Raw genomic sequence first — 23,407 nt, 5'->3', positions numbered from 1 at the left:
CGCCGAGCGCGCAGGGCCGGCGGCGGCACGGGCCGGGCACGGCGGAGGCGAAGCGACCCCCGCCCGCCGGGTCCCGCTGCAGCGCGGACAGCGCCATGGCGGGGCGGGGCGGGGCCGCCGTGGGCGGGGCTTAGCCGGGCGTGGCCACAACGAACGCCAATCGGCGCGCGGGCGCGGTTCAACGGGGCGGGGTTTAGCGTAGTGGGCGGGGTTCAGCGCGGGGGGCGGGTCACTCGAGAGTGGCGCCATTGCGCGGGGGCGGGGTTTGAGGGAAAGGGCGGGGTTTAACGGAAAGGGCGGGGTTTGCGGGAAGGGCGGGATTTAACGGAAAGGGAGGGGTTTACCGGAAAGGGGAGGGGTTTAACGGGCCCGGACGCCCCTCCGGGCGAGCCAAACGGGGGTCCCGGGCTCTGTGCAGCACCGGGAGAGACGCGGGGTGCGGGGCCCGGGGAGGGGCTGCGGAGCCCCGGATGGGGCCGGGGGGGTCCCCGGGATGGCGGGGGCGGGCAGGGCGGTCCCGGGAAATGCGGGTGAGCGGCGGGGGAGCCCCGGAAACCTCGTGTGTGTCCCCCCCCGCCCTCACCCCCGCATCCGGGAATCGCGGCCCCGGGGCGGGCAGCGCGGGAGGGGGGTTCCCGGAACAGCCCCGCCCTCTCCCGCCTGCCCATATATGGGCACGGTTGCGTCAGCGGGGAAAGCCCCGGCCACGCCCACTTCCGTTGACGCCGGTGCACGCGGGGGGCTTCCCACGGGAGGGGGAGGGGGGGGGGGAAAACACGCGCGGCCCCGCCGCCCCCCCCCCCCCGGTTCAGCACGAGCAGAGCCGTTATCGCAATTATCATTATTATTATTATTATTATTAATTAAATACAAACGTACAAAAAAAAAGAAAAAAAAAAAAAAAAAAAAAAAAGCAGCGACAAAGAATCGCCCCCCGCCCCGGGGGCTGCTCCCCACCGGGGGGGGTCTTGTAAACGTCACGAGGGGGATCCCCCCCCCCAAAAAAACACCCCCCTTTGGGGTGCGCGCTCAGCCCCTCCCGGCGGAATCCTCAATTTGGGGGGGGGGCGCCCCTCAGAAGCGGGGGGGGGTCCCCAGGCCCAGCTGGGGGGGCTCCAGGCCCTGTTTGGGGGTCCCCATCCATCCCCCAGGCCCCGTTCCCGCAGGTCCTGAGGGGGGGGGGGGGGTCGGGTCCTGCCGGTCCCTTCAGGCCGCTCCGTTACGGGGGTCCCCCATCCTCGGGGGTCCTTTCGGGGGTCCCCAGCTCCTCCAGGTCCACCTTGGTGTGTGTGTGGGGGGGGGGGGGGGTCTCTCGTGCGGAGTCCCCCCTCGCTGTGCCCACGGGGGGGGCCGTGTCCATGGGGGTCCCACGGTGTCCCGGGGGTGGGGTGGGGTCCCAGCCCCTCCGTGCCCAACCGGGAGCGGGGGGGGGGGCTCTCCGCGGAAGGAGCCAGCGCTGCCCCGGAGCCCCCTCGGTGCCGGTGCCCTGCGCGGCGCCGGGACGGTTCTAGAAGCCGAGCGCGGCGCCGGGGGGCAGCGGGCAGCCCGAGCCCGCGTGGTCCCGCACGGAGCCGCGGAGCCGCCGCACCTGGGCCCGCAGCCGCGCCGCCGTGGCCGCCAGCTCCGCGTTCTGCGCTCGGAGCCCCCGGACGCGCTGCTCCAGCCGCGCGATGCGCTCCAGCTTCCGCCGCCGGCACCGGCTCGCCGCCAGCCGGTTCCGCAGCCGCCGCCGCTCCGCCTGCAGCCTCTCCGGGGAATCCGGGCCCGGCTCCGCCGCCTCCGCTCCGGGGACACCCGGGAAGGGTCCCCCCATCCCCGACGCCGCCGTCGTCGTCAGCGCCGGCGGCTCCGGGAGAGCCACGTTGGGCGGCCCCGGTTGGTGCAGCTCGTCCAGCGCTTGGGCGAAGCTCCCGGTGAAGCCGTCGCGCTCGCCGGGACCGGGGTAGAAGAAGCTGCCGCTACCGGCGCCGCTCGCGAAGAAGCTGCCGTCGGGGCACGGCGCCGGTTTGAGCCCGCGGAAGGGTTCCTGGGCGGGCGCCTGCTGCAGCGGCCCCGGTAAGGCGCCGTAGTCGGGCTCGGGGCGGCAGAAGCCGCCCGGGAAGGGCGCGGGGCGGTAGAACGGCGGCTCCATCCGCGCGGCCGCACCGGGAGCGGCGGGACTCGAACCCGCGGCCCCGCGCTGCCCCCGCGCCCTTTATAGCCGCGCGCGGCGGAAGCGCGCCGCCATTGGCCGGAGAGGGGGGGCGGCGGACACGCCCCTTCCGCGTGGACACGCCTCCTCATGTATAGACACGCCCCCAGCGGGAAAGGGGCGGGGCCTGGGGGCATTTGGGGGGCACAGGTGGGAAAAGGGGGGGGACAGGTGAGCAAAGGGGGGGGCCAGGTGAGCAAAGGGGGGGGACAGGTGTGCAAGGGGACCCCAGGACCCTCCAAAACTGCCCCAGGACCCTCCTAAATCACCTCAGGACCCTCCTAAATCCCCCAGGACCTTCCTAAATCACCCCAGGACCCTCCAGAATCCCTCCAGGACCCTCCAAAATCGCCCCAGGCCCCTCCTAAACCACCCCAGACCCTTCAAAACCGCCCCAGGACCCTCCTAAATCCCCCCAGGACCCTCCAGAATCCCCCCAGGACCCTCTAAAACTGCCCCAGGACCCTCCAGAATCCCCCCAGGACCCTCCAAAACAATCCCAGGACCCTCCAAAATCACCCCAGGCCCCTCCTAAATCACCCCAGGACCCTCCAGAATCCCCCCCGGGACCCTCCAAAATCGCCCCAGGACCCTCCAAAACAATCCAGGACCCTCCTAAATTACCTCAGGACCATCCTAAATCCCCCCAGGACCCTCCAGAATCCCTCCAGGATCCTCCTAAATCACCCCAGGACCCTCCAGAATCACCTCAGGACCCTCCAAAACAATCCCAGGACCCTCCAAAACAATCCCAGGACCCTCCTAAACTGCCCCAGAACCCTCCAAAATTGCCCCAGGACTCTCCAAAACAATCCCAGGACCTTCCTAAATCCCCCCAGCACCCTCCAAGATCACCCCAGGCCCCTCCTAAATCACCCCAGGACCCTCCAGAATCCCTCCAGGACCCTCCAGAATCCCCCCAGGCCCCTCCAAACACTCCCCCGAAGCCCCTGGGACCCCCGGAGGTGGCAGCCAGGGCCGGGGGGCCGTGCCCGGGCGTGTCCCCGGCGTGTCCCGGCCCGTCGGGGCGCGGCCGCTCGCACACGCGTGTGCTCCTGCCGGGGGGGGGGGAACGGTGGGGGGGGGGGGGGGGGTCCCCGGGACTTCCCGAGGGGGACAAGCCCCTCCCCCCCCGGCCCGGATTTGAGGGGAATTTAGGGGATTTTGGGGCCGGATTTTCCCTGCCGACTTCTCCTTTCTCGTGACTCGTCCCCGCCGTGACCCCCCCCCCCCCCCCGGTGTGGGGGTCCCGGGGGGGGCACCGGGGGATCTTGGGGGTGGTGGGGGGGGACAATGGGGAGGGGTCCCGCTCCCGGGGAGGCCCCCGGGGTGTCTCCCCCACCCCCAAAGTGACTTTCGGGGGCCCCAACGGCCCCAACCGACACCGGGGTTTCGGGCTGGGGGGGCCCCGGATGTCCGGGGGGGGGGGGGGGACACGGCACATGCGGGGAGGGCCCAGGGCGCTCTAGGGCCAAACTGGGAGCACTGGGAGGGTGTCGGGGTCACACTGGGGGGGGTCTTGGGCCTATACTGGGAGCACTGGGATGGCCTCAGGTCCATGCTGGGAGCACTGGGATGTCCCCAGAACCATACTGGGAACACTGGGATGGCCTCAGGTCCATGCTGGGAGCACTGGGATGGCCCCAGAGCCATACTGGAAGCACTGGGATGGCCTCAGGGCCATGCTGGGAGCATTGCGGGGGTACCAGATACAACTGGGAGCACTGGGATGCCCCCAAGTCCATACTGGGAGCACTGGGATGGCCCCAGGGCCATACTGGGAGCACTGGGATGTCCTCAGGTCCATGCTGGGAGCACTGGGACGGCCTCAGGTCCATACTGGGAGCACTGGGAGGGTGTCGGGGTCACACTGGGGGGGGTCTTGGGCCTATACTGGGAGCACTGGGATGGCCTCAGAACCATACTGGGAGCACTGGGATGGCCTCAGAACCATACTGGGAGCACTGGGACGGCCTCAGGTCCATACTGGGAGCACTGGGATGGCCTCAGAACCATGCTGGGAGCACTGGGATGGCCCCAGAGCCATACTGGGAGCACTGGGATGGCCCCAGAACCATACTGGGAGCACTGGGATGCCCCCAAGTCCATACTGGGAGCACTGGGATTGCCCCAAGTCCATACTGGGAGCACTGGGATGCCCCCAGAGCCATACCGGGAGCATTGGGGGGGGGGTTCCAGGACCTTACTGGGAGCACTGGGGGGGTTCCGGCCGCGGCCGGCCCCCGCGAGGCCGTCGGGTTCAGCGCTGACGCAGCGCGGGCGTCGCCGCCGCCGCCGCCCCGCGGCGAGAACGGCCCCGCTTGACCCTCCCGAGGCGGCGGGGCCCGACGGGCGCGGCCGCGGGGGCGGCGGGACGCGGCCCTGAGTCACCGGCGGGGCCGCGCCGGGGCCGCTCTGGGCGCAACTCTATGGCCTTGGCGGACCCGGCTCCGTTCCAGCCGGGGCGTGCCCGGCAGGGGGCGTGGCGCGCGGGTGTGGCCGCTCCGTCCCCGCTCTCTTCTCGTCTCTGTGGCCCGGGAGGAGGGCGGAAGGGGCGCGGCCGGAAGTGGCGGGCGCGGCCGCTCTAGGTGCGACTCTATGGCCCGGAGGGCGCGGCGGGCGTGGCGGGCGGGGAGGGGGCGTGGCGCAGGTGCGGCCGCTCCGGCCGCGCCTCGGTGCCCTTGGAGGACCGGCCGGACATGGCGGCGGGGCGGGACGCCTGCGGGGCGCTGCTCACCTGGGTAAGGGGCGGGCCGGGACCCCCCCCCCGGGACCCCCAGGTTCAAACGGGACCCCCCCCCGGTGCTCGGGGATCGACCACGGACCCCCCCCCCCCCGCCCCTCACCACGGGACTCCCGGAGGGTTCCTGCGGCTTCGGGAACTTTGGTGGCCCCGGGGCACCTGTGACCCCCCCAGGACCCCCGTGACCCCCCCAAAACCGCTGTGACCCCCCCAAAACCCCCGTGACCCCCCCCAAAACCCACGTCACCCCCCCGGGACCTTTGTCCCCCCCTCCAGACGTGTCCGAGCCCTGGTCCCCCCCCCCCGCCCTTTGTCCCTGTCCCAGCGCCCTTTGCCCCCCCCCCCCCCACCTCCCCCCAAATTCAGGGGGGGATTTTGGGGGGAGGCGGGGGGGTGATGCCCCCCCCGAGTGGGTTTGGGGAGCTCTGTGGGGGTTTTGGGGTGTCCCTGATCCCCTGTGGGGTTTTTGGGGTGCCCTGACTCCCCCTCTGGGGGGGCTCTTTGTGGTTTTGGGGTGCCCCTAATCCCCTGGGTGGGGGGCTCAGGGGAGGTTTTGGGGTGTCCCTGACCCCCCCTGTGGGGGTTTTGGGGTGCCCTGATTCCCCTGTGGGGTCTCTTTATGGTTTTGGGGTGCCCTGACCCCCCCCAGGGGGGCTCTGTGGTTTTGGGGTGCCCTGACCCCCCCTGGGTGGGCTCTGTGGGTTTTTGGGGTGCCCTGATTCCTCCTGTGGGGTCTCTGTGGTTTTGGGGTGTCCCTGACCCCCCTGTGGGGTCTCTTTGTGTTTTTGGGGTGTCCCTGATTCCCCTGTGGGTTTTTTGGGGTGTCCCTGACCCCTCTGTGGGGTTTTTTTGGGGTGTCCTGACCCCCCTTTGGGGTCTCTGTGGTTTTGGGGTGTACCTGACCCCCCTGTGGGTTTTTTGGGGTGCCCTAATCCCCCGGGGGGTCTCTTTGTGGTTTTGGGGTGCCCTGACCCCCCCCTGTGGGTTTTTTGGGGTGCCCCTGACCCCCCCCAGGGGGTCTCTGTGGGGTTTTTTTGGGGTGTCCTGACCCCCCTTTGGGGTCTCTGTGGTTTTGGGGTGTCCCTGACCCCCCTGTGGGGTTTTTTTGGGGTGTCCCTGACCCCCCTGTGGGTTTTTTGGGGTGCCCTGACCCCCCCTTTCCCCCCCCCCCAGCTGCAGACCTTTGACCCCCCCTCTCCGTGCGCGGCCCCCCCAGACCTGGCCAGCGGGGTGACCCTGGCCCACGTCCTGCACAAAATGTGAGTGCTTTATTTTGGGGGGGGGGGGGGGAAAGGGGGCGTCCCCCCCCCCCCGGGGGTCCTCAGAGACCCCCCCCCACCCCCCCGAGAGGCCAAGGCTGATTTTGGGGACCCCCCCCCCCCCAAAAAAAACAGCGACCCCTCCTGGTTCGATGAGGCGTGGCTGGGCCGGATCCGGGGGGACCCCGAGGGCAGCGCTCGGCTCAAGGTGGGGGGGCTCGGGATTTTTGGGGGGGGGGGCAGCGGGTTTTGGGGTGGGATTGGGGTTTTTTGGGGGGGTCAGATTATGGGGGGCTCGGTTTTTGGGGGGGCAGCGTGTTTTGGGGCTCAATTTTGGGGGGGGCAGCGAGTTTTGGGGTGGGATTGGGTTTTTTGGGGGGGTCAAAATGTGGGGTTTGTTTTTGGGGGGGCAGCGCGTTTTGGGGTGGGATTGGGTTTTTTTGGGGGGGGTCAGATTGTGGGGTTCATTTTTGGGGGGGTCAGAATGGGGGGATTCATTTTGGGGGGGTCAAAATGTGGGGTTTGTGTTTGGGGGGGGCAGCGTGTTTTGGATGGGATTGGGTTTTTTTTGGGGGGGGTCAAAATGTGGGGCTCATTTTTGGGGGGGGGCGTTGGTTTTGGGGGCAGTTTTGGGGGGCCTGGATTGAGGAGGGTTGGTTTTTGTGGGGGCGGTTTTGGGGAGGGATTTTGGGGTCCTGGTTTTGGGGAGGGGGGGCTTTTTTGGGAGGACTGAATTGGGGGGGCTTTTGGGGAGAACTGAATTGGGGGGGCTTTTGGGGAGCACTGATTTGGGTTTTTTTTTGGGGGGGCTTTTGGGGGATTTTGAGCTTTGTGGCGACAACTTTGGGGGGGAGTTTGTTCGTGAGGCCACTTTTTGGGGGGGGGGGGGGTCCTTGGGGTACCAAAGCGCAGCAAATGGGGGGCGGGAGCAGAATTTTGGGGGTTCTCAGGGGGGGGGTTCCCACCTTCCCACCTTGTCCCCCCTCCCCAGGTGAACAACCTGCGCCAGGTGCTGCAGAGCGTCCTGGAGTATTGGCAGGATGTGAGTTGGGGGCTTGAGGGGGGGGGGGGGTCCCCCAAACTCGGGGGGATTTTTGGGGTTGGGGGATTCCCTGAGGGTTTGACTGGGGGGGCTCTGACCCTGGGACCCCCCCCCCCCCCCCCAAAAAAAAAAAAAAAGGTGCTGGGCCAGGCCGTGGCGGAGCAGCACGTGCCGGACGTGGCGCCGGCCGCCCGGCACGGCGACCCCGAGCAACTGGGCAAACTGGTCAGACTGGTGCTGGGCTGCGCCGTGAGCTGCGAGCGGCGGGAAGGTGGGTGCAGGGACCCCCACCCCCCCCCCCAACCTGAGAACCCCCAAAATTCTGCTCCCACCCCCATTTGCTGCGCTCCTCGGGGCACCCCAAAACGGCCTCTCCGCAAAGATTCCCCCACCCGAAAAGTGGCGTCGTGAAGAAACCCCCCCCAAAACTCAACGTCCCCCAAAAGACCCCCCAAAAAAAACCCCAAATTAGTTCTCCACAAAAGCCCCCCCAAATCAGTCCTCCCCAAAAGCCCCCCCAATTCAGTCCTCCCCAAAAGCCCCCCCAAATCCGTTCTCCCCAAAAAGCCCCCCCAATTCAGTCCTCCCCAAAAGCCCCCCCAATTCAGTCCTCACCAAAAAGCCCCCCCTCCCCAAAAGCAAGACCCCAAAATCCCTCCCCAAAAGCACCCCCAAAAAAACCCAACCCTCCTCAATCCAGCCCCCTCAAAACTGCCCCCAAAACCAACGCCCCCCCCAAAAATGAGCCCCACATTTTGACCCCCCCAAAAACCCAATCCCACCCCAAAACACGCTGCCCCCCCAGAAACGAGCCCCACATTCTGACCCCCCCCCAAAAAAATCCCAATCCCACCCCAAAACACGCTGCCCCCCCAAAAAACAAGCCCCACATTCTGAGCCCCCCCAAAAAAACCCCGTCCCGCCCCAAAACACGCTGCCCCCCCCACAAAAACGAGCCCCACATTCTGAGCCCCCCAAAAAACCCAATCCCACCCCAAAACACGCTGGCCCCCCCACAAACAAATAAACCCCACATTTTGACCCCCCAAAAAAGAGCCCCACATTCTGACCCCCCCCCAAGAAAACCCAATCCCATCCCAAAACACGCTGGCCCCCCCAAAAAACGAATGAACCCCACATTTTGACCCCCCCAAAAACCCCATCCCACCCCAAAACACGCTGCCCCCCCAAAAAACAAGCCCCACATTCTGAGCCCCCCCAAAAACCCAATCCCACCCCAAAACACGCTGCCCCCCCAGAAACGAGCCCCACATTCTGACCCCCCCCCAAAAAAAACCCAATCCCACCCCAAAACACGCTGCCCCCCCCCCAAAATCCCCCCCCCCCAGAGCACATCCAGCGCATCATGACGCTGGAGGAGTCGGTGCAGCACGAGGTGATGACGGCCATCCAGGAGGTGGGGGCGCTTTTTGGGGTCCCTAAGGGTTTTTGGGGGGGTCACTGGGGGTTTTGGGGGTCCCTAAGGGTTTTTGGGGGGGTCACTGGGGGTTTTGGGGGGGTCACTGGGGGGTTTCGGGGGTCCCTAAGGGTTTTTGGGGGGGTCCCTGGGGGGTTTCGGGGGTCCCTAAGTGTTTTTGGGGGGGGGCACTGCGGGGTTTTGGGGGTCCCTAAGGGTTTTTGGGGGGGTCAGTGGGGGGTTTTGGGGGGTCACTGGGGGGTTTCAGGGGTCCCTAAGGGTTTTTGGGGGGTCACTGGGGGGGTTTCGGGGGTCCCTAAGGGTTTTTGGGGGAGTCACTGGGGTGTTTTGGGGGGGTCACTGGGGGGTTTCGGGGGTCCCTAAGGGTTTTTGGGGGGGTCACTGGGGGGTTTCGGGGGGGTCCCTAAGGGTTTTTGGGGGGGGTCACTGGGGGGTTTCGGGGGTCCCTAAGGGATTTTGGGGGGGTCCCTAAGGAGTTTTTGGGGGGGGCACTGCGGGGTTTTGGGGGGGTCCCTAAGGGTTTTTGGGGGGGGTCCCTGGGGGGTTTCGGGGGTCCCTAAGGGATTTTGGGGGGGGTCCCTAAAGGTTTGTGGGGGGGATTTGGGGATCCCCCGAGGATGATTTTGGGGGGTGGGGGTATGCTGTGAGGGGTCACTGTATTTGGGGGGGGGTTTAGGACCGCAGTGCTTGGAGGGTCCCTAAGGAATTTTGGGGACCCCCTGGGGTTGTTGGGGGGCTTGAAGCCCCCCCAGACCCCCTCCCCGACCCCAAATTTCTCCCTGCCTCGTGGCAGCTCTTGGATCCGGAGCCGTCGGAGCCGATGGCGGCTGAGAGCTACGGGAGCTTCGACGCTCAGGTGAGATGGGGGGGGGGGGCAGATTTTGGGGGGGGGGGTCTCGGGGGGAATTTGGGGGTGTCTGAGCCCCCCCCCCCCCGTGCCCCCCCCTCCCCACAGTCCCGCCGCTATTACTTCCTGAGCCAGGAGCCCCCCGAGGAGGGGTCGGGGCAGCGCTGCCGCGAGCTGGAGCAGCAGGTGAGGCCTGGGATCACCTGTGGGGGGGGGGGGGGGAGCCCAAATCCTGGGTGCCCCCCGATTTCCACCTGAGGGCGAGGGGGAGGGGGTTCTCTGCCAGCTCGTGGGAGAGGTGGCAGCACCTGGGAGGGGATCCTGCACACCTGGGAGGGAATCCTGCACACCTGGGAGGGATGCTGCACACCTGGGAGGGAATCCTGCACACCTGGGAGGGATGCTGCACACCTGGGAGGGATTCTGCACAGCTGGGAGGGAATCCTGCACACCTGGGAGGGAATCCTGCACACCTGTGCCTCTCCGTGCACACCTGGGAGGGAATCCTGCACACCTGGGAGGGATCCTGCACACCTGGGAGGGAATCCTGCACACCTGGGAGGGATGCTGCACACCTGGGAGGGAATCCTGCACACCTGGGAGGTATTCTGCACACCTGGGAGGGGATCCTGCACACCTGGGAGCGATCCTGCACAGCTGGGAGGGAATCCTGCACACTTGGGAGGGAATCCTGCACACCTGGGCCCCTCTCTGCACACCTGGGAGCAATCCTGCACACTTGGGAGGGAATCCTGCACACCTGTGCCCCTCCCTGCACACCTGGACTCCCCCCAAATTCCCCCCGCTGCGTTCAGAACACCCAAGGCTCCATGGGAAAAGGATCCCGGGGTCGTTGGCGGGCGGGGCGGGGGCACCTGGGGAGGGGATCCCGCAGCCCTGCGCCCCTCCCCGCACACCTGGGCGCCGCAGGTGGCCACGCTGCTGGAGGAGAAGGGACACCTGGCCGCCGAGAACCGCGCGCTGCGGGAGCAGCTCGAGGCCGACGCCGCCGGCGCCAAGAAGCTGCTGCGGCTGCAGACGCAGGTGGAGGAGCTGCAGGAGGAGAACTACAGGTGAGGGCTCGCCCCCTGCGACCCCGCCCCCGCTCACCTGAGCTCCTCACCTGAGGCCGGGGGGGTCCCGCTGCAGGCTGGAGAGCGGCAGGGAGGAGCTGCGGGGCGCGCTGCTCGCGGCTGGAGCAGGAGGCGCGGGGGCTGCAGGCGCGGGCGCAGGAGCTGAGCGGGCTGGCGGGGGAGGCGCGGGCGCTGCGCGACGAGATGGACCTGCTCAGGTGAGCCGGGACACCTGGCCAGATGAGCCAGGATACCTGCTCAGGTGAGCCGGGAGACCTGGCCAGATGAGCCAGGATACCTGCTCAGGTGAGCCAGGAGACCTGGCCAGATGAGCCGGGGCACCTGCTCAGGTGAGCCAGGGCATCTGCTCAGGTGAGCTGGGACAAGTGCTCAGGTGAACCAGGGCACCTGCTCAGGTGAGCCGAGATACCTGCTCAGGTGAGCCAGTATACCTGGCCAGGTGAGCTGGGAGACCTGCTCAGGTGAGCTGGGATACTTGCTCAGGTGAGCCAGGACACCAGCTCAGGTGAGCTGGGATACCTGGCCAGGTGAGCTGGGATACTTGCTCAGGTGAGCCGAGACACCTGCTCAGGTGAGCTGGGACACCTGCTCACATGAGCCAATATACCTGGCCAGGTGAGCTGGGACACCTGCTCAGGTGAGCCGGGGCACGTGCTCAGGTGAGCCAGGGGGGCTCCTGTGTGGCTCCACGTCCCACGGCGTCACCCTCACCATCAGGGCGGTGCCGGCGGCCGCGCGTCGGCGTTCAGGTGCCGCGCACCTGGGCTCAGGTGCGGCGGGCCGTCACCGCGCCCGCTCTCCCCCCGTCCCCCCAGGGCGTCGTCGGCGCGGGCGGGGCGGCTGGAGGCGGCGGTGGCCACGTACCGGGGCCGGGCGGCGGCGGCGGGCGAGCTGCGGCGCTGGGCGCGGGCGCTGGAGGAGCGCCACGCCGCCCAGGTGCGCCGCGCCGCGCACCTGCAGCAGCAGCTGGGCCGCGCCCAGGCCGGCTGCGCGCAGCTGGAGGCCGCCCGCAGGCAGGTGAGGGCCGCGCCTCAGGTGGCCGCGGCGGGGGGCCGCGGGGCCGCGCCCGGGCCCCTCACGGCAGGTGTGGCGGCGCAGGTGGAGGAGCTGAGCGGGCAGCAGGCGGAGGCGGCGCTGAGGGCCGAGAAGTGGCACCTGGAATTCCGGCACCTGCAGGAGCGATTCGAGGCCCTGAGCCAGGAGAAGGAGGTGGGTGAGGCTCGGCGATGCGCACCTGGGGACGCACACCTGGGGACACGCCCAGGGACACACCTGAGCCCCCCCCCCCCCCCCCGTGCCCCCCGCAGCGGCTGCTGGAGGAGCGGGACGCGCTGCGCGAGGCCAACGAGGAGCTGCGCTGCGCTCAGGTGCAGCAGAGCTACCTGAGCCGGGCAGGTGAGTGCGGGGGGCGGCCACAGACCCCCCCCCCTCCAACCACGAGAGGTGACAGAACACCTGGGCGGGAGGGGACGCGCTCCTGACCCGCACGATCCTTGTGCGAGACACCGGAGAGCCCCCACTGCAGGGTTTGGGGGTGCTCCTGGGGGGTTTTGGGTGGGCGGGGCACAGTTTTTGGGATGTCACCTGCTGTCCCCCCCCTGCCCAAAATCCATTTTTTACCCCCGCCTCCCTTCTCAGACGCAGGGCTGGAGGGGGGCGCAGCCCCTGCCCGGAATTTGGCGGCGGAGATCCTTCCCGCAGAGCTCAGGTGGGTTGGGGGAGGTGTCCAAAAACATGGACGGCGCTTGGGGGGGGGGGGGGGGGGGCATCCCCAGCTCGTTTTGGGGGTCCCCCGTGATCGCCCCGGTGTCCCCCCCCGCCCCTCTCCAGGGACACGGTGACGCGGCTGCGGCGCGAGAACCAACGGCTGCGGCTGCAGCGCGACCAGCTCCGGCACAGGTGGGGGAGCTGGGGTGGGGGGGGTCTGGGGGTCCTCGAAAGACCCCGAGACCCCCCCCTCAATCCCTAACGCCCCCCCCCCAACACCCACAGGCTGGAGGCCACTGAGGCAGCTGAGGCTCGGACAGCGCGGGGCGAGGCGAGTGGGGGGGGATGAGGAGATTTTTGGGGGGGGGGGGGTTTCTCAGCACCAAGTTCATTGTGGGGGTCTCAGTGTCTTGGGGAGGGTCTCAGTGTTTTTTGAGGGGGGGGACACGTTTTTTTTGGGGGCACCTCGGTGCTCCTCATTCACCTCTTTTTCATTTCCCCCCCCCCCCCAGCTGTTGCTGCTGGAGGAGACCCCCAAGGACCTGTGAGTTTTTGGGGGGTGGGGGGAATTTGGGGAGCCCTCCCAACATCCCCCACCTGTGACCACCCCCTGTCCCCCCACCCAGGGATGAGCTGCTGGAGGGAGAGGAGGAGGAGGAAGAGCTGGAGCCCTCCAGGGCTGGTATGAGGGAGGGTCTGGAGTGGGCATCAGGATCTGGGGAGGGGTCAGGGTGTGGGGAGTCCTTGGGGGGGGAAAAATTTTGGGGTGCCCCAGGTTGGGGGTTGTATAGGGATCCTGCGGGGGGGTGATGTCTGGAGGGAGGGAGCACCAGACGAACTATGCCTCAGTTTCCCCACGAAGGGTTTGTGGGGGGGGGGTCCTTGCTGGCTAACCTCCCTCTTTGCTCCCGCTACGGGATCAGGATTCAGAGGTTCCACGAGGTCGCCCCCGCAAAAACTCTCAGCACCCCCTGGCGACCCCCCTGGGACCCCCCCCTTGGCCCCCGTCCTGCAGCTCCTCCGCAACCAGCTGCAGGAGAAGGACGCGCTGATCCGACACCTGGAGGTGAGGGGTTAAACCTGGGTGGGGTGTGGGGTGGGGGGTCCCGGGGTGGGGGGGGGTCTCCAACCCCAGCTGATCCCCCCCCCCGCCACCACCCTCAGAACGACTGGGAGCGCAGCCGGGCGCAGCGGGAGCGCGAGGAGCGGCTGCTGGTCACCGCCTGGTACAACATGGTGAGCGCGGGGTCCCCGGCGAGTGGGAGACCACCGGGAGCCCCCCGGGACCCCCGTTAACTTACCCCCGTGTCCCCTCAGGGGCTGGCGCTGCGGCAGCACGAAGGAGGGACGGCGGCGGCGGCTCGGGGCGGCCCCGGCGGGGCTCAATCCTTCCTGGCACAGCAGCGCCTGGCCACGGCGGCCCGGCGGGCGCGGGCCCCTCACGGCCGGGCTGCCTCCAGCTGAGGGAGGGTCCCCAAATACCCCGGACAGACCCCCCTCCTCACTCTGGGCTGGTCCCGTTTCACACGCTACAAACCTAAGCTCTCGTTTTGGAGGGGGGGCCCGGACCTTGCTCCCCTGTTTTGGGGGGCTTTTTAGCACTTCTATTTTTGTAGCCTGTTTTGGGGGCGGTTCTCGTGTGTGTTACCCCCATAAAATCTTCTAATAAAGCCTCAGGACTCAGCGCTGGAGGTTTGTTATGGGGGGGGATATTGGGGGGCCTGTAAGGGCTGAGCTGTTGGTGGGGTGTTTTTGGGTGTCTTAAACCCTGGGGTCGGTGCTGGGGTGCGGCAGAGGTACATGGGGGTGAGCACCCGAAAAATTACTTTCTTTTTGTAATTTTCCCCTCACGTTTCCCACCTTTTCCCCTCACGTTTTCCCGCCTTTTTTCCCCTCACGTTTCCCACCTTTTCCCCTCACGCTTTCCCGCCTTTTTTCCCCTCACATTTCCCGCTCTTTTCCCCTCACGCTTTCCCGCCTTTTTTCCCCTCACGTTTCCCGCTCTTTTTCCCCTCACGTTTCCCACCTTTTCACATTTCCCACCCCTTTTCCCCTCACATTTTCTACTCTTTTCCCTCTCATGTTTCCTACCTTTTACCCTTACAATTCCTGTCTTTTTTTCGTTCATGTTTTCTGTCCTTTTTCCCCTCACATTTCCCACCTTTTCCTCTCACATTTCCCGCCCTTTCCCCCTCACGTTTTCCACTCTTTTCCCCCTCATATTTTCTGCCCTTTTCCCCTCATGTTTTCCACCTTTTCCCCTCACATTTCCCACCCTTTTCCCCTCACATTTTCTGCCCTTTTCCCCTCATGTTTTCCACCTTTTCCCCTCACGTTTCCCACCCTTTTTCCCCTCACGTTTTCCCGCCCTTTTTCCCCTTGTTTCCCACATTTCCCCCTCACATTTCCTGCCCTTTCCCCCCTTGTTTCCCACCTTTTCTCCTCATGTTTCCTGCTCTTTTTCCCCCTCACGTTTCCCGCCCTTTTTCCCCTCACGTTTCCTGCCCTTTTTCTCCTTCACGTTTCCTGCCTTTTTTCCCCTCATAGGGAACCCCTCTAGTTAAACCCTTTAAAACGATGAAAAAAAGGGGTTTGCTCCCTCAGTTTAAACATTAAAAACGGAAAGAGGGGTTCCCTCTATGTTTAGACCCCTAAGATATATGGGTAAAGGGGGTCTCCTCCCAAAATAAAACAGAAAAATGGTGAAAAAGGTGGAGTTTCCCCTCAATTTAAACCCTTTAAATGTAGGATCCTGCCTCAATTTAAAATTTTTAATGGAATTCCACTCAATTTAACCCCCAAGAGGCCTCCTCCTCCCTTTACGGTTTTCCCTCAAGAAACACCATTTTTTGGGGCTTTTGGACACCATTTTCCCTGTAAGATCCCTTAAAACAGAGGGCCCCTGTTGATGGAACTCTTAAAAAGGCCCCTAAAGAATCTCCTTTCAATTTAAACCCTTAAAAACGACGGAAAACAGAGATTCCTCCTCAATTTAACAGTTTAAACAACAGAAAAGTTGGATTTGTTCTCAACTAAATCCCTAAAATAACAGAAAGTAGGGATTCCCAGTCAATTCAACATCTTCAAATCATGGAAGAGGCAGGCTCTTCCTTCCATTTAAACCCTTAAAATCGTTTAAAGACTTTATCCTTTTTATTAATTATCTTAAACGCGCAGGTGAAACGCAGTGTGCGGACACACCGGCTCGTGTCTCTTTAAATCCGCCGCCATCTTTGAACCGGCGCGGCTTCACGCGCGCCGTGCCCAGGCTCAGGAGGGCGGGCACGGCGCCGGAAGCGCGTCATGCGCGGGCGGAAGCGCGTCAGGCGCGGGCGGAAGCGGCCGGGCCGGGGCGGGGTGCCGGAGGGTCGCGGCGGCCGCGCCATGGTGGATTACAGCGTGTGGGACCACATCGAGGTCTCGGACGACGAGGACGAGACTCACCCCAACATCGACACCGCCAGTCTCTTCCGATGGCGGCCACCAGGTGCGGCTCGGCCGGCCCGCGGCGCCCCCCCGGGCCCGGCGCTCCGCGGGAGGGCCCGTTCCCATGGCGACGGGGCCCGGGATTCCCGGAAGGAAATGGGGACGGGGAGGCGGGGGGTGATTTGTTGTTCGTGGGACCCCCGTGGTGTGGGGGCTCTCGCTGTTCCCGCAGGACGGGGAGCGGGGGGGGGAGTTCTCCTTTTCCGCAGCTCCAGGGGTCCCCGTGGGGCGGGGGCTCCCATGGGATCATCCCTGGAGCGCCCGCGGGGAGCTCCGCCATCGCAGCACAGCCCCTTCCCGGTGCCCCATTCCCCATCGCAGCACAGCCCACTCCCCATTCCCCCATTTCCCATTCCCCATCGCAGCACAGCCCCTTCCCGGTTCTCCATTCCCCATCCCAGCACAGCCCACTACCCATTCCCCATTCCCCATTCCCCATTCCATCCCAGCCCTTCCCCATCCAGGCACAGCCCCTTCCCATTCCCCATTCCCCATCCCAGTACAGCCCATTCCATTCCCGTTCCCATTCCCCATTCCCAGCACAGCCCACTCCCCATTCCCTATCCCAGCACAGCCCCTTCCCCATCCCAGTACAGCCCCTTCCCCATCCCAGTACAGCCCCTTCCCCACTCCCCACTCCCCATTCCCCATCCCAGTACAGCCCCTTCCCCATCCCAGTATAGCCCATTCCCCATTCCCATTCCCATCCCAGCTCATTCCCCATCCCAGCACAGCCCACCTCCCCATTCCCCATCCCATCCCAGCCCACTCCCCACTCCCCATTCCCCATTCCCATCCAGCCCATTCCCCATCCCAGCACAAGCCCATTCCCTACTCCCCATTCCCCATTCCCCATCCCAGCACAGCCCACTCCCCATTCCCTGTCCCCCCTCAGCTCCTGCTCCATCCCTGCCGTGTCCCGGGGCTGCTCCTCCCCTGGGGGTTCACAGCCCCCCCAAATCCCCCTGCGTGTCCCGGGATGGTCAGCGACACCTCCAAGCCTCCCACCCGACTTTGGGGGCTGGCAATTCCCCCATTTCCCCCACTGCCCCTCCCCAGCCCCACAAAACCCCCCCAAAAACACCTTTGGGGGACGCGCTGCAGCTGCCGTGGCGCCGCCGCTGCCTCCGCAGGCCCGCGTGGAGCGCATGGAGCAGTTCCAGAAGGAGAAGGAGGAGCTGGATAAAGGCTGCCCGCGAGTGCAAGCGCAAACTCGCCGAGTGCCAGAAGAAGATGAAGGAGCAGGAGGTGGCCGAGAGCGGGAAGGGGGAGCTGGAGAAGCTCCAGGCCGAGGCCCAGCAGCTGAGGAACGAGGAGAAGAGCTGGGAGAACAAGCTGGAGGAGCTGAGGAAGAAGGAGAAGAACATGCCCTGGAACGTGGACACGCTCAGCAAGGACGGCTTCAGCAAGGTGGGCTTTGGGGAGAAAAACACCCCCACACACCCCCAAAAAAAAAAAACCATCCCAGCCGTGTCCTAAATCCCCCAAATCATTTCCCTGTGCTCCTCCGGGTTCCCAGAGCGTTTTCAACGTGAAGCCCGAGGAGAAGGAGGAGACGGAGGAGCAGAAGGAGAAGAAACACAAAACCTTCGTGGAGCGATACGAGAAGCAGATTAAACATTTTGGTGAGGGGCTCAGGGGGGCTTTGGGGAGCTGGGGGGAAGCTTTTTGGGGTTCTCCAAGCTTGGGAACACCCCCCCCACCACCCTGTGGTGTGAGCAGCCCGGAATCCTCTCAGTGCACTGAATAAAAATCGAGGATTTTGCGTGGTTTCCCCTTTTTTTTTTTTATTTTTTTTGTTTTTCCCCACGCCGAAGCAGAATTTCGGGGAGTTTTTGGGGGAGTTTAGCTCGCCCTCCTCGCCACGAGGGAGGTGCAGAGTTTGTTCCCCTGGCTGAGGAGGGGCGATGCTCCCCGCTTCCCTCCTTGGCAGGGATGCTGAGGCGCTGGGATGACAGCCAGAAGTACCTGTCCGACAACCCTCACCTGGTCTGCGAGGAGACAGCCAACTACCTGGTCATCTGGTGCATCGACCTGGAGGTGGAGGAGGTGAGAGGGGTCGGGATAAAATCCCCCTTCCCCAGGCTGGAGCTGCCTCCTTCTCACCTCTCTGGGCTTCTTCCCGTTTTTTCCTGCCCAAAAAAAACGAGAGGATTGGGGAGTTATGAGGCAGGAGAGGTGGGAAAAGATCCTTAAAGTCATATTTAAAAAGGCACCCCCACCCTTCTTTGGGAGAGGGGTTCACCCCTGACCCCTTCTCCTGCAGCTCCAGGGTTTCCCTGGGATGAGGAGCCCACAAAGTCAGGGAATTTGGGATTAATTTGGGGTCAAAAAGCTCCTAAAGATCATCAAACCCAACCCAGCCTCATCCTAACGACTTAACACCACGAATCCAACCCCGTGCAGGGATTCCCTGACCAAATCACCCCGTCCTCACCCAAAAAAGGGGTTTGATTTGAGTGGGGAATGGGGATTTTGGGGGATTTGGGGGGATTTTGAGCCCGTTTTCCCCCCCAGAAACACGCGCTGATGGAGCAGGTGGCCCACCAGACCATCGTCATGCAGTTCATCCTGGAGCTGGCCAAGAGCCTCAAGGTGGATCCCAGGGCTTGCTTCCGGCAGTTTTTCACCAAAATTAAGGTAAAAAAAAAACCCTGGACACCCCAAAATCCCTCCCTGAGGCCGAGCGTGCCCCAATTTCGCGGGTTTAGCCTCAATTTTTTCTCCTTTTCGTGAGGTTTGACCGGGGGAGGGCGTTCTGGTGGAGTGGGGGACAGGGGTATGGGGTGGAAAAGGGGGCTCAGGGGTGTGGGTGGGGGTCTGGGGGTGGAATTGGGGATTCAGGGGTGGAGATGAGGGTGTGGGATTGGGTGGAATTGGGGATTCAGGGGTGGAGATGAGGGTGTGGGATTGGAATTGGGGGTTTAGGAGTGGGGTGGAATTGGGGTGGATTTGAGGTGGATTTGGGGTGGATTTGGGGTGGAATTGAGGTCGATTTGGGGCAGATCTGAGGTCGATTTGGGGCGGATTTCGGTGGATGTGAGGTGTTATTGAGGTGGAATTGGGGCAGATTTGGGGCGGATTTGAGGTCGATTTGGGGTGGAATTGAGGTGGATTTGAGGCGGAATTGAGGTCGATTTGGGGCGGATTTGAGGCGGATTTGAGGCAGAATTGAGGTGGATTTAGTTCCCCAACCCCCTGAACCCCATTTCCCCCCCAGACAGCGGATCAGCACTACCTGGAGGGATTCACGGAGGAGCTGGAGGGCTTCAAGGAGCGCGTGCGGGGCCGGGCGCGGGGCGCGCCTGGAGAAGGCGCTGCGCGACTACGAGGAGGAGGAGCGCCAGAAGCGCCTGGGGCCCGGCGGGCTCGACCCCGTGGACGTCTACGAGTCCCTGCCCCCCGTGAGTCCCCCCCCCCCCAGCTCCGAGCGGCTTTTGGGGCTGAACGCCGACGTTTTGGGAGCTCTGGGGGGCTCCGGGGGGGGGCAGCGCTGCCGGCTCAGGCCTCCGGGTTTGGGGGGTGTTGGAGTTTTGGGAGCGTTTCCTTGTGGGGATCGTTGGCGCCCAGTTTGATCCTGGTCGCTCCCAGTTTGATCCCAGTCGCTCCCAGTTTGATCCCGGTCGCTCCCAGTTTGATCCCGGTCACTCCCAGTTTGATCCTGGTCGCTCCCAGTTTGATCCCGGTCACTCCCAGTTTGATCCCGGTCACTCCCAGTTTGATCCCGGTCGCTCCCAGTTTGATCCCGGTCACTCCCAGTTTGATCCCAGTCGCTCCCAGTTTGATCCCGGTCGCTCCCAGTTTGATCCTGGTCGCTCCCAGTTTGATCCCGGTCACTCCCAGTTTGATCCTGGTCGCTCCCAGTTTGATCCTGGTCGCTCCCAGTTTGATCCCGGTCACTCCCAGTTTGATCCCAGTCGCTCCCAGTTTGATCCCGGTCACTCCCAGTTTGATCCTGGTCGCTCCCAGTTTGATCCCAGTCGCTCCCAGTATGTTCCAGTCATTCCCAGTATATCCCAGTTGCTCCCAGTTTGATCTTGATCACTCCCAGTGTGATCCTAGTATGATCCCAGTCACTCCCAGTATATCCCAGTTGCTCCCAGTTTGATCCCAGTCGCTCCCAGTATGTTCCAGTCATTCCCAGTATATCCCAGTTGCTCCCAGTTTGATCTTGATCACTCCCAGTTGCTCCCAGTTTGATCCCAGTCACTCCCAGTTTGATCCTGGTTGCCCCCAGTTTGATCCTGGTCACTCCCAGTGTGATCCTAGTATGATCCCAGTCACTCCCAGTTTGATCCTGGTCACTCCCAGTTTGATCCTGGTCACTCCCAGTATATCCCCAGTCGCTCCCAGCGTGATCCCAGTCACTCCCAGTATATCCCAGTCACTCCCAGTATATCCCAGTCGCTCCCAGTGTGATCCCAGTCACTGCCAGTATATCCCAGTCGCTCCCAGTATACCCCAGTTTGATCCCAGTCACTCCCAGCGTGATCCCAGTCACTCCCAGTATATCCCAGTACGTCCCAGTCCCTCCCAGCCCCACTGAGCAGTCCCTGGGCCCGGCAGGAGCTGCAGAAATGCTTCGATGTCAAAGACGTTCAGATGCTGCAGGACACGATCAGCAAAATGGAACCCGACCGTGAGATTTTCACCCCAAAAACCCCGCGGGGGGTCCCAAATCCCTTGGGGGGGTCCCCAAATCCCTCAGGGGGTCCCTAAATCCCTCAGGAGGGGTCCCAAATCCCTTGGGGTGTCCTCAAATCCCTTGGGGGTGTCCCGAAATCCCTTGGGAGGGGTCCCTAATTCCTCAGGGTGTCCCCAAATCTCTTGGGGTGTCCCGAAATCCCTTGGGAGGGGTCCCCAATCCCTCAGGAGGGGTCCCCAAATCCCTCAGGATGTCCCCAAATCCCTCTGTGGGTGTCCCCCAACTCCCTCAGGGTGTCCCCAAATCCCTCTGTGGGTGTCCCCCAATCCCTTGAGATGTCCCCAATCCCTCTGTGGGTGTCCCCAAATCCCTTGGGGTGTCCCCAAACCCCTCAGGATGTCCCCAAACCCCTCAGGGTGTCCCCAACTCCCTCTGTGGGTGTCCCCAAATCCCTCAGGATGTCCCCAAACCCCTCAGGGTGTCCCCAAATCCCTCTCTGGGTGTCCCCAATCCCTCGGGGTGTCCCCAACTCCCTCGGGGTGTCCCCAAATCCCTCTGTGGGTGTCCCCAAATCCCTCAGGATGTCCCCAAACCCTCAGGGTGTCCCCAATCCCTCTGTGGGTGTCCCCAAATCCCTCAGGGTGTCCCCAATCCCTCTGTGGGTGTCCCCAAACCCCTCAGGGTGTCCCCAATCCCTCTGTGGGTGTCCCCAATCCCTCTGTGGGTGTCCCCAAATCCCTCTGTGGGTGTCCCCAAATCCCTCAGGATGTCCCGAAATCCCTCTGTGGGTGTCCCCAATCCCTCTGTGGGTGTCCCCAACTCCCTCGGGGTGTCCCCAATCCCTCTGTGGGTGTCCCCAACTCCCTCGGGATGTCCCCAAACCCCTCAGGATGTCCTGAAATCCCTCTCTGGGTGTCCCCAATCCCTCTGTGGGTGTCCCCAAATCCCTCGGGGTGTCCCCCAATCCCTCGGGGGATCTCCCCAAATCCCTCAGGATGTCCCCAAATCTCTCGGGGGGGGGGTCCCAACTCCTTCGAGGTGTCCCCAATCCCTCAGGATGTCCCGAAATCCCTCTGTGGGTGTCCCCAATCCCTCTCTGGGTGTCCCCAGTCCCTCTGTGGGTGTCCCCAATCCCTCTGTGGGTGTCCCCAATCCCTCTGTGGGTGTCCCCAAATCCCTCTGTGGGTGTCCCCAGTCCCTCTGTGGGTGTCCCCAGCCCCCCGTGTCCCGTTTTTAGGAGGCCAAGTACCACATGCAGCGCTGCATCGACTCGGGGCTCTGGGTGCCCAACGCCAAGGGCGCCGGCGGGGCCGCGGCGCGCGAGGAGATCCAGAAGGAGAACGGCGCCGAGGACGAGCCCAAACCCTGAGCGGGGCCAGGCCCCCCACCCCGAAAAAAAAAAAAAAAAAAGGCAGAAAAGGTCAAAAAAAGCAGAAAAAAATACCCAAAAAAACCACCAACGCTCCCCTGTCGGGAAAGCAGCAAAAGCAGGCGGGGAGGGGTCGTGCCCCACACCCCCCCCCCCACCCTTGCAGCCCCCTCCCCACTCCCCTCACCCCCCCGTCCCCTCCCCCACGCTTTTTCACGCCGTAGAGACTTTTGGGGAAGGTTTTTGGGAGGTTTGGGGACCCCCCCCCGGCCCCCTCCTGGGTGGGTTTGGGGTTTTTGGGGAGGGGGGAGGGGGGGGTCGGAGCCGCGGTGCCGGAGCGGAGAAATAAAGAGATTGGAGAAGCTGAGCGTGGAATTGGGGGTCTGGGGGCGTTCTGGGGGGGCAGGGGGGGAGCTGGGGCCAGCCTGGGAGGGGCGGGGGGCTGGGACCCCCCCCCCGGGCCAGATGTGCCCGTTTAAATCCAGCTGTGCCCGTTTAAATCCAGCTGTGCTCATATTTAAATCCAGCTGTGCCCATGTTTGGATCCAGCTGTGCCCCTGTTTAAATCCAGCTGTGCCCGTGTTTAAATCCAGCTGTGCCCATGTTTGGATCCAGCTGCGCTCCTGTTTAAATCCAGCTGTGGCCCCCCCCGGCCAGCTGTGCCCCTGTTTGGATCCAGCTGTGCTCATATTTAAATCCAGCTGTGCCCCTGTTTAGATCCAGCTGTGCCCCTGTTTAGATCCAGCTGTGCCCGTGTTTGAATCCAGCTGTGCTCATATTTAAATCCAGATGTGCCCATGGGTTTAGATCCAGCTGTGCCCCTCTTTAGATCCAGCTGTGCCCCTCTTTAGATCCAGCTGTGCCCATTTTTAAATCCAGCTGCGCCCCAGGCCCCGCCCCCTCGATCGGTCTGACCACGCCCCATCCCATCGCATCTCCACGTCCCGCCCCTTCCTTTCTACAAAACCCCGCCCCCTCACGCCCCTCAGCCAATCAGAGCCTTTCCTCAGCCCCCCCCCACGGAGGAGCGAAGACTCGTGGGCGTGGCCTGGCGCCGGCCAATGGCAGCGCGCGTCTCTCGGGGCCAATGGGAGGCGGCGGCTCTGCGGGGCGGAGGGAGCCGGAGCGGCGGCCGGGCCGGTACCAACGGGGGGGGACCGGAGGGGGGGGGGAGCCGGTACCAACCCACGGACCGGCGTCATCCCGGGGGTTAACGGGGGGCTCGGTGCCAACCGGGAGAGGGGAGAGCGTCGGTTCCAACCGGGAGGGGCGGTACCAACCGGGGGTGGGCCCGGAACCAGCCCTGTGAGGGGCCGGGGGCCGGTACCAAGCGGGGCGGGGAGGGGGAGAGAGGGGGCAGGGGACGGTACCAAGCGGGTTTTGGGGGGGGGGGGATTCTCCTCTGAGAGACTGAAATGGGTCCAAAAATCCACCCCAGAATGGGTGAAAATTTCATCTTGAAGTGGGTCAAAATCTACCCTGAAATGGGTCCAAGTTTCCTCTTGAAGCGGGTCAAAAATCCGCCCTGAAACGGGTGAAAAGTTCACCCCGGAATGGATCGAAATCCATCCAGAAGCGAGTCCGAT

General features: G+C 64.1%; 2 protein-coding genes and 2 long non-coding RNA genes across 4 annotated transcripts; 2 read left to right on the top strand and 2 right to left on the bottom strand.

Moving 5' to 3' along the window:
- The first annotated feature begins 4,842 nt into the window (after positions 1 to 4,842).
- On the top strand, positions 4,843 to 14,005 carry HOOK2 (hook microtubule tethering protein 2). Its single transcript, XM_054002302.1, is given in 22 exon segments — positions 4,843 to 4,932; positions 6,108 to 6,193; positions 6,329 to 6,401; positions 7,185 to 7,235; positions 7,374 to 7,506; positions 8,585 to 8,652; positions 9,467 to 9,529; positions 9,629 to 9,706; positions 10,451 to 10,593; positions 10,670 to 10,697; positions 10,699 to 10,811; positions 11,430 to 11,631; positions 11,713 to 11,823; positions 11,922 to 12,009; positions 12,253 to 12,322; positions 12,445 to 12,513; positions 12,607 to 12,652; positions 12,834 to 12,865; positions 12,948 to 13,003; positions 13,245 to 13,387; positions 13,486 to 13,557; positions 13,639 to 14,005. Coding segments are annotated over 22 exon segments (1,914 nt in total). The 5' UTR covers positions 4,843 to 4,890; the 3' UTR covers positions 13,786 to 14,005.
- On the bottom strand, positions 9,736 to 10,482 carry LOC128821358 (uncharacterized). The gene is made up of 3 exons (XR_008441086.1): positions 10,438 to 10,482; positions 10,199 to 10,219; positions 9,736 to 10,136 (listed from the first exon to the last, which is right to left on the bottom strand). It is a non-coding gene; the product is annotated as an uncharacterized LOC128821358 (long non-coding RNA).
- On the bottom strand, positions 10,705 to 11,335 carry LOC128821359 (uncharacterized). Its single transcript, XR_008441087.1, has 3 exons — positions 11,266 to 11,335; positions 10,936 to 10,957; positions 10,705 to 10,785 (listed from the first exon to the last, which is right to left on the bottom strand). It is a non-coding gene; the product is annotated as an uncharacterized LOC128821359 (long non-coding RNA).
- Positions 14,006 to 15,574: 1,569 nt separating the features above from the next.
- Positions 15,575 to 22,183, top strand: CDC37 (cell division cycle 37, HSP90 cochaperone). Its single transcript, XM_054002338.1, is given in 10 exon segments — positions 15,575 to 15,800; positions 16,934 to 17,000; positions 17,002 to 17,217; positions 17,327 to 17,432; positions 17,741 to 17,856; positions 18,325 to 18,447; positions 19,028 to 19,105; positions 19,107 to 19,211; positions 20,374 to 20,443; positions 21,688 to 22,183. Coding segments are annotated over 10 exon segments (1,191 nt in total). The 5' UTR covers positions 15,575 to 15,624; the 3' UTR covers positions 21,822 to 22,183.
- Positions 22,184 to 23,407: the final 1,224 nt, after the last annotated feature.

This window comes from Vidua macroura, chromosome 39 (genome assembly GCF_024509145.1).
Source record: "Vidua macroura isolate BioBank_ID:100142 chromosome 39, ASM2450914v1, whole genome shotgun sequence".
Lineage (NCBI taxonomy): Eukaryota > Metazoa > Chordata > Aves > Passeriformes > Viduidae > Vidua > Vidua macroura.
This window is presented reverse-complemented; position numbering and strand designations above follow the sequence as displayed.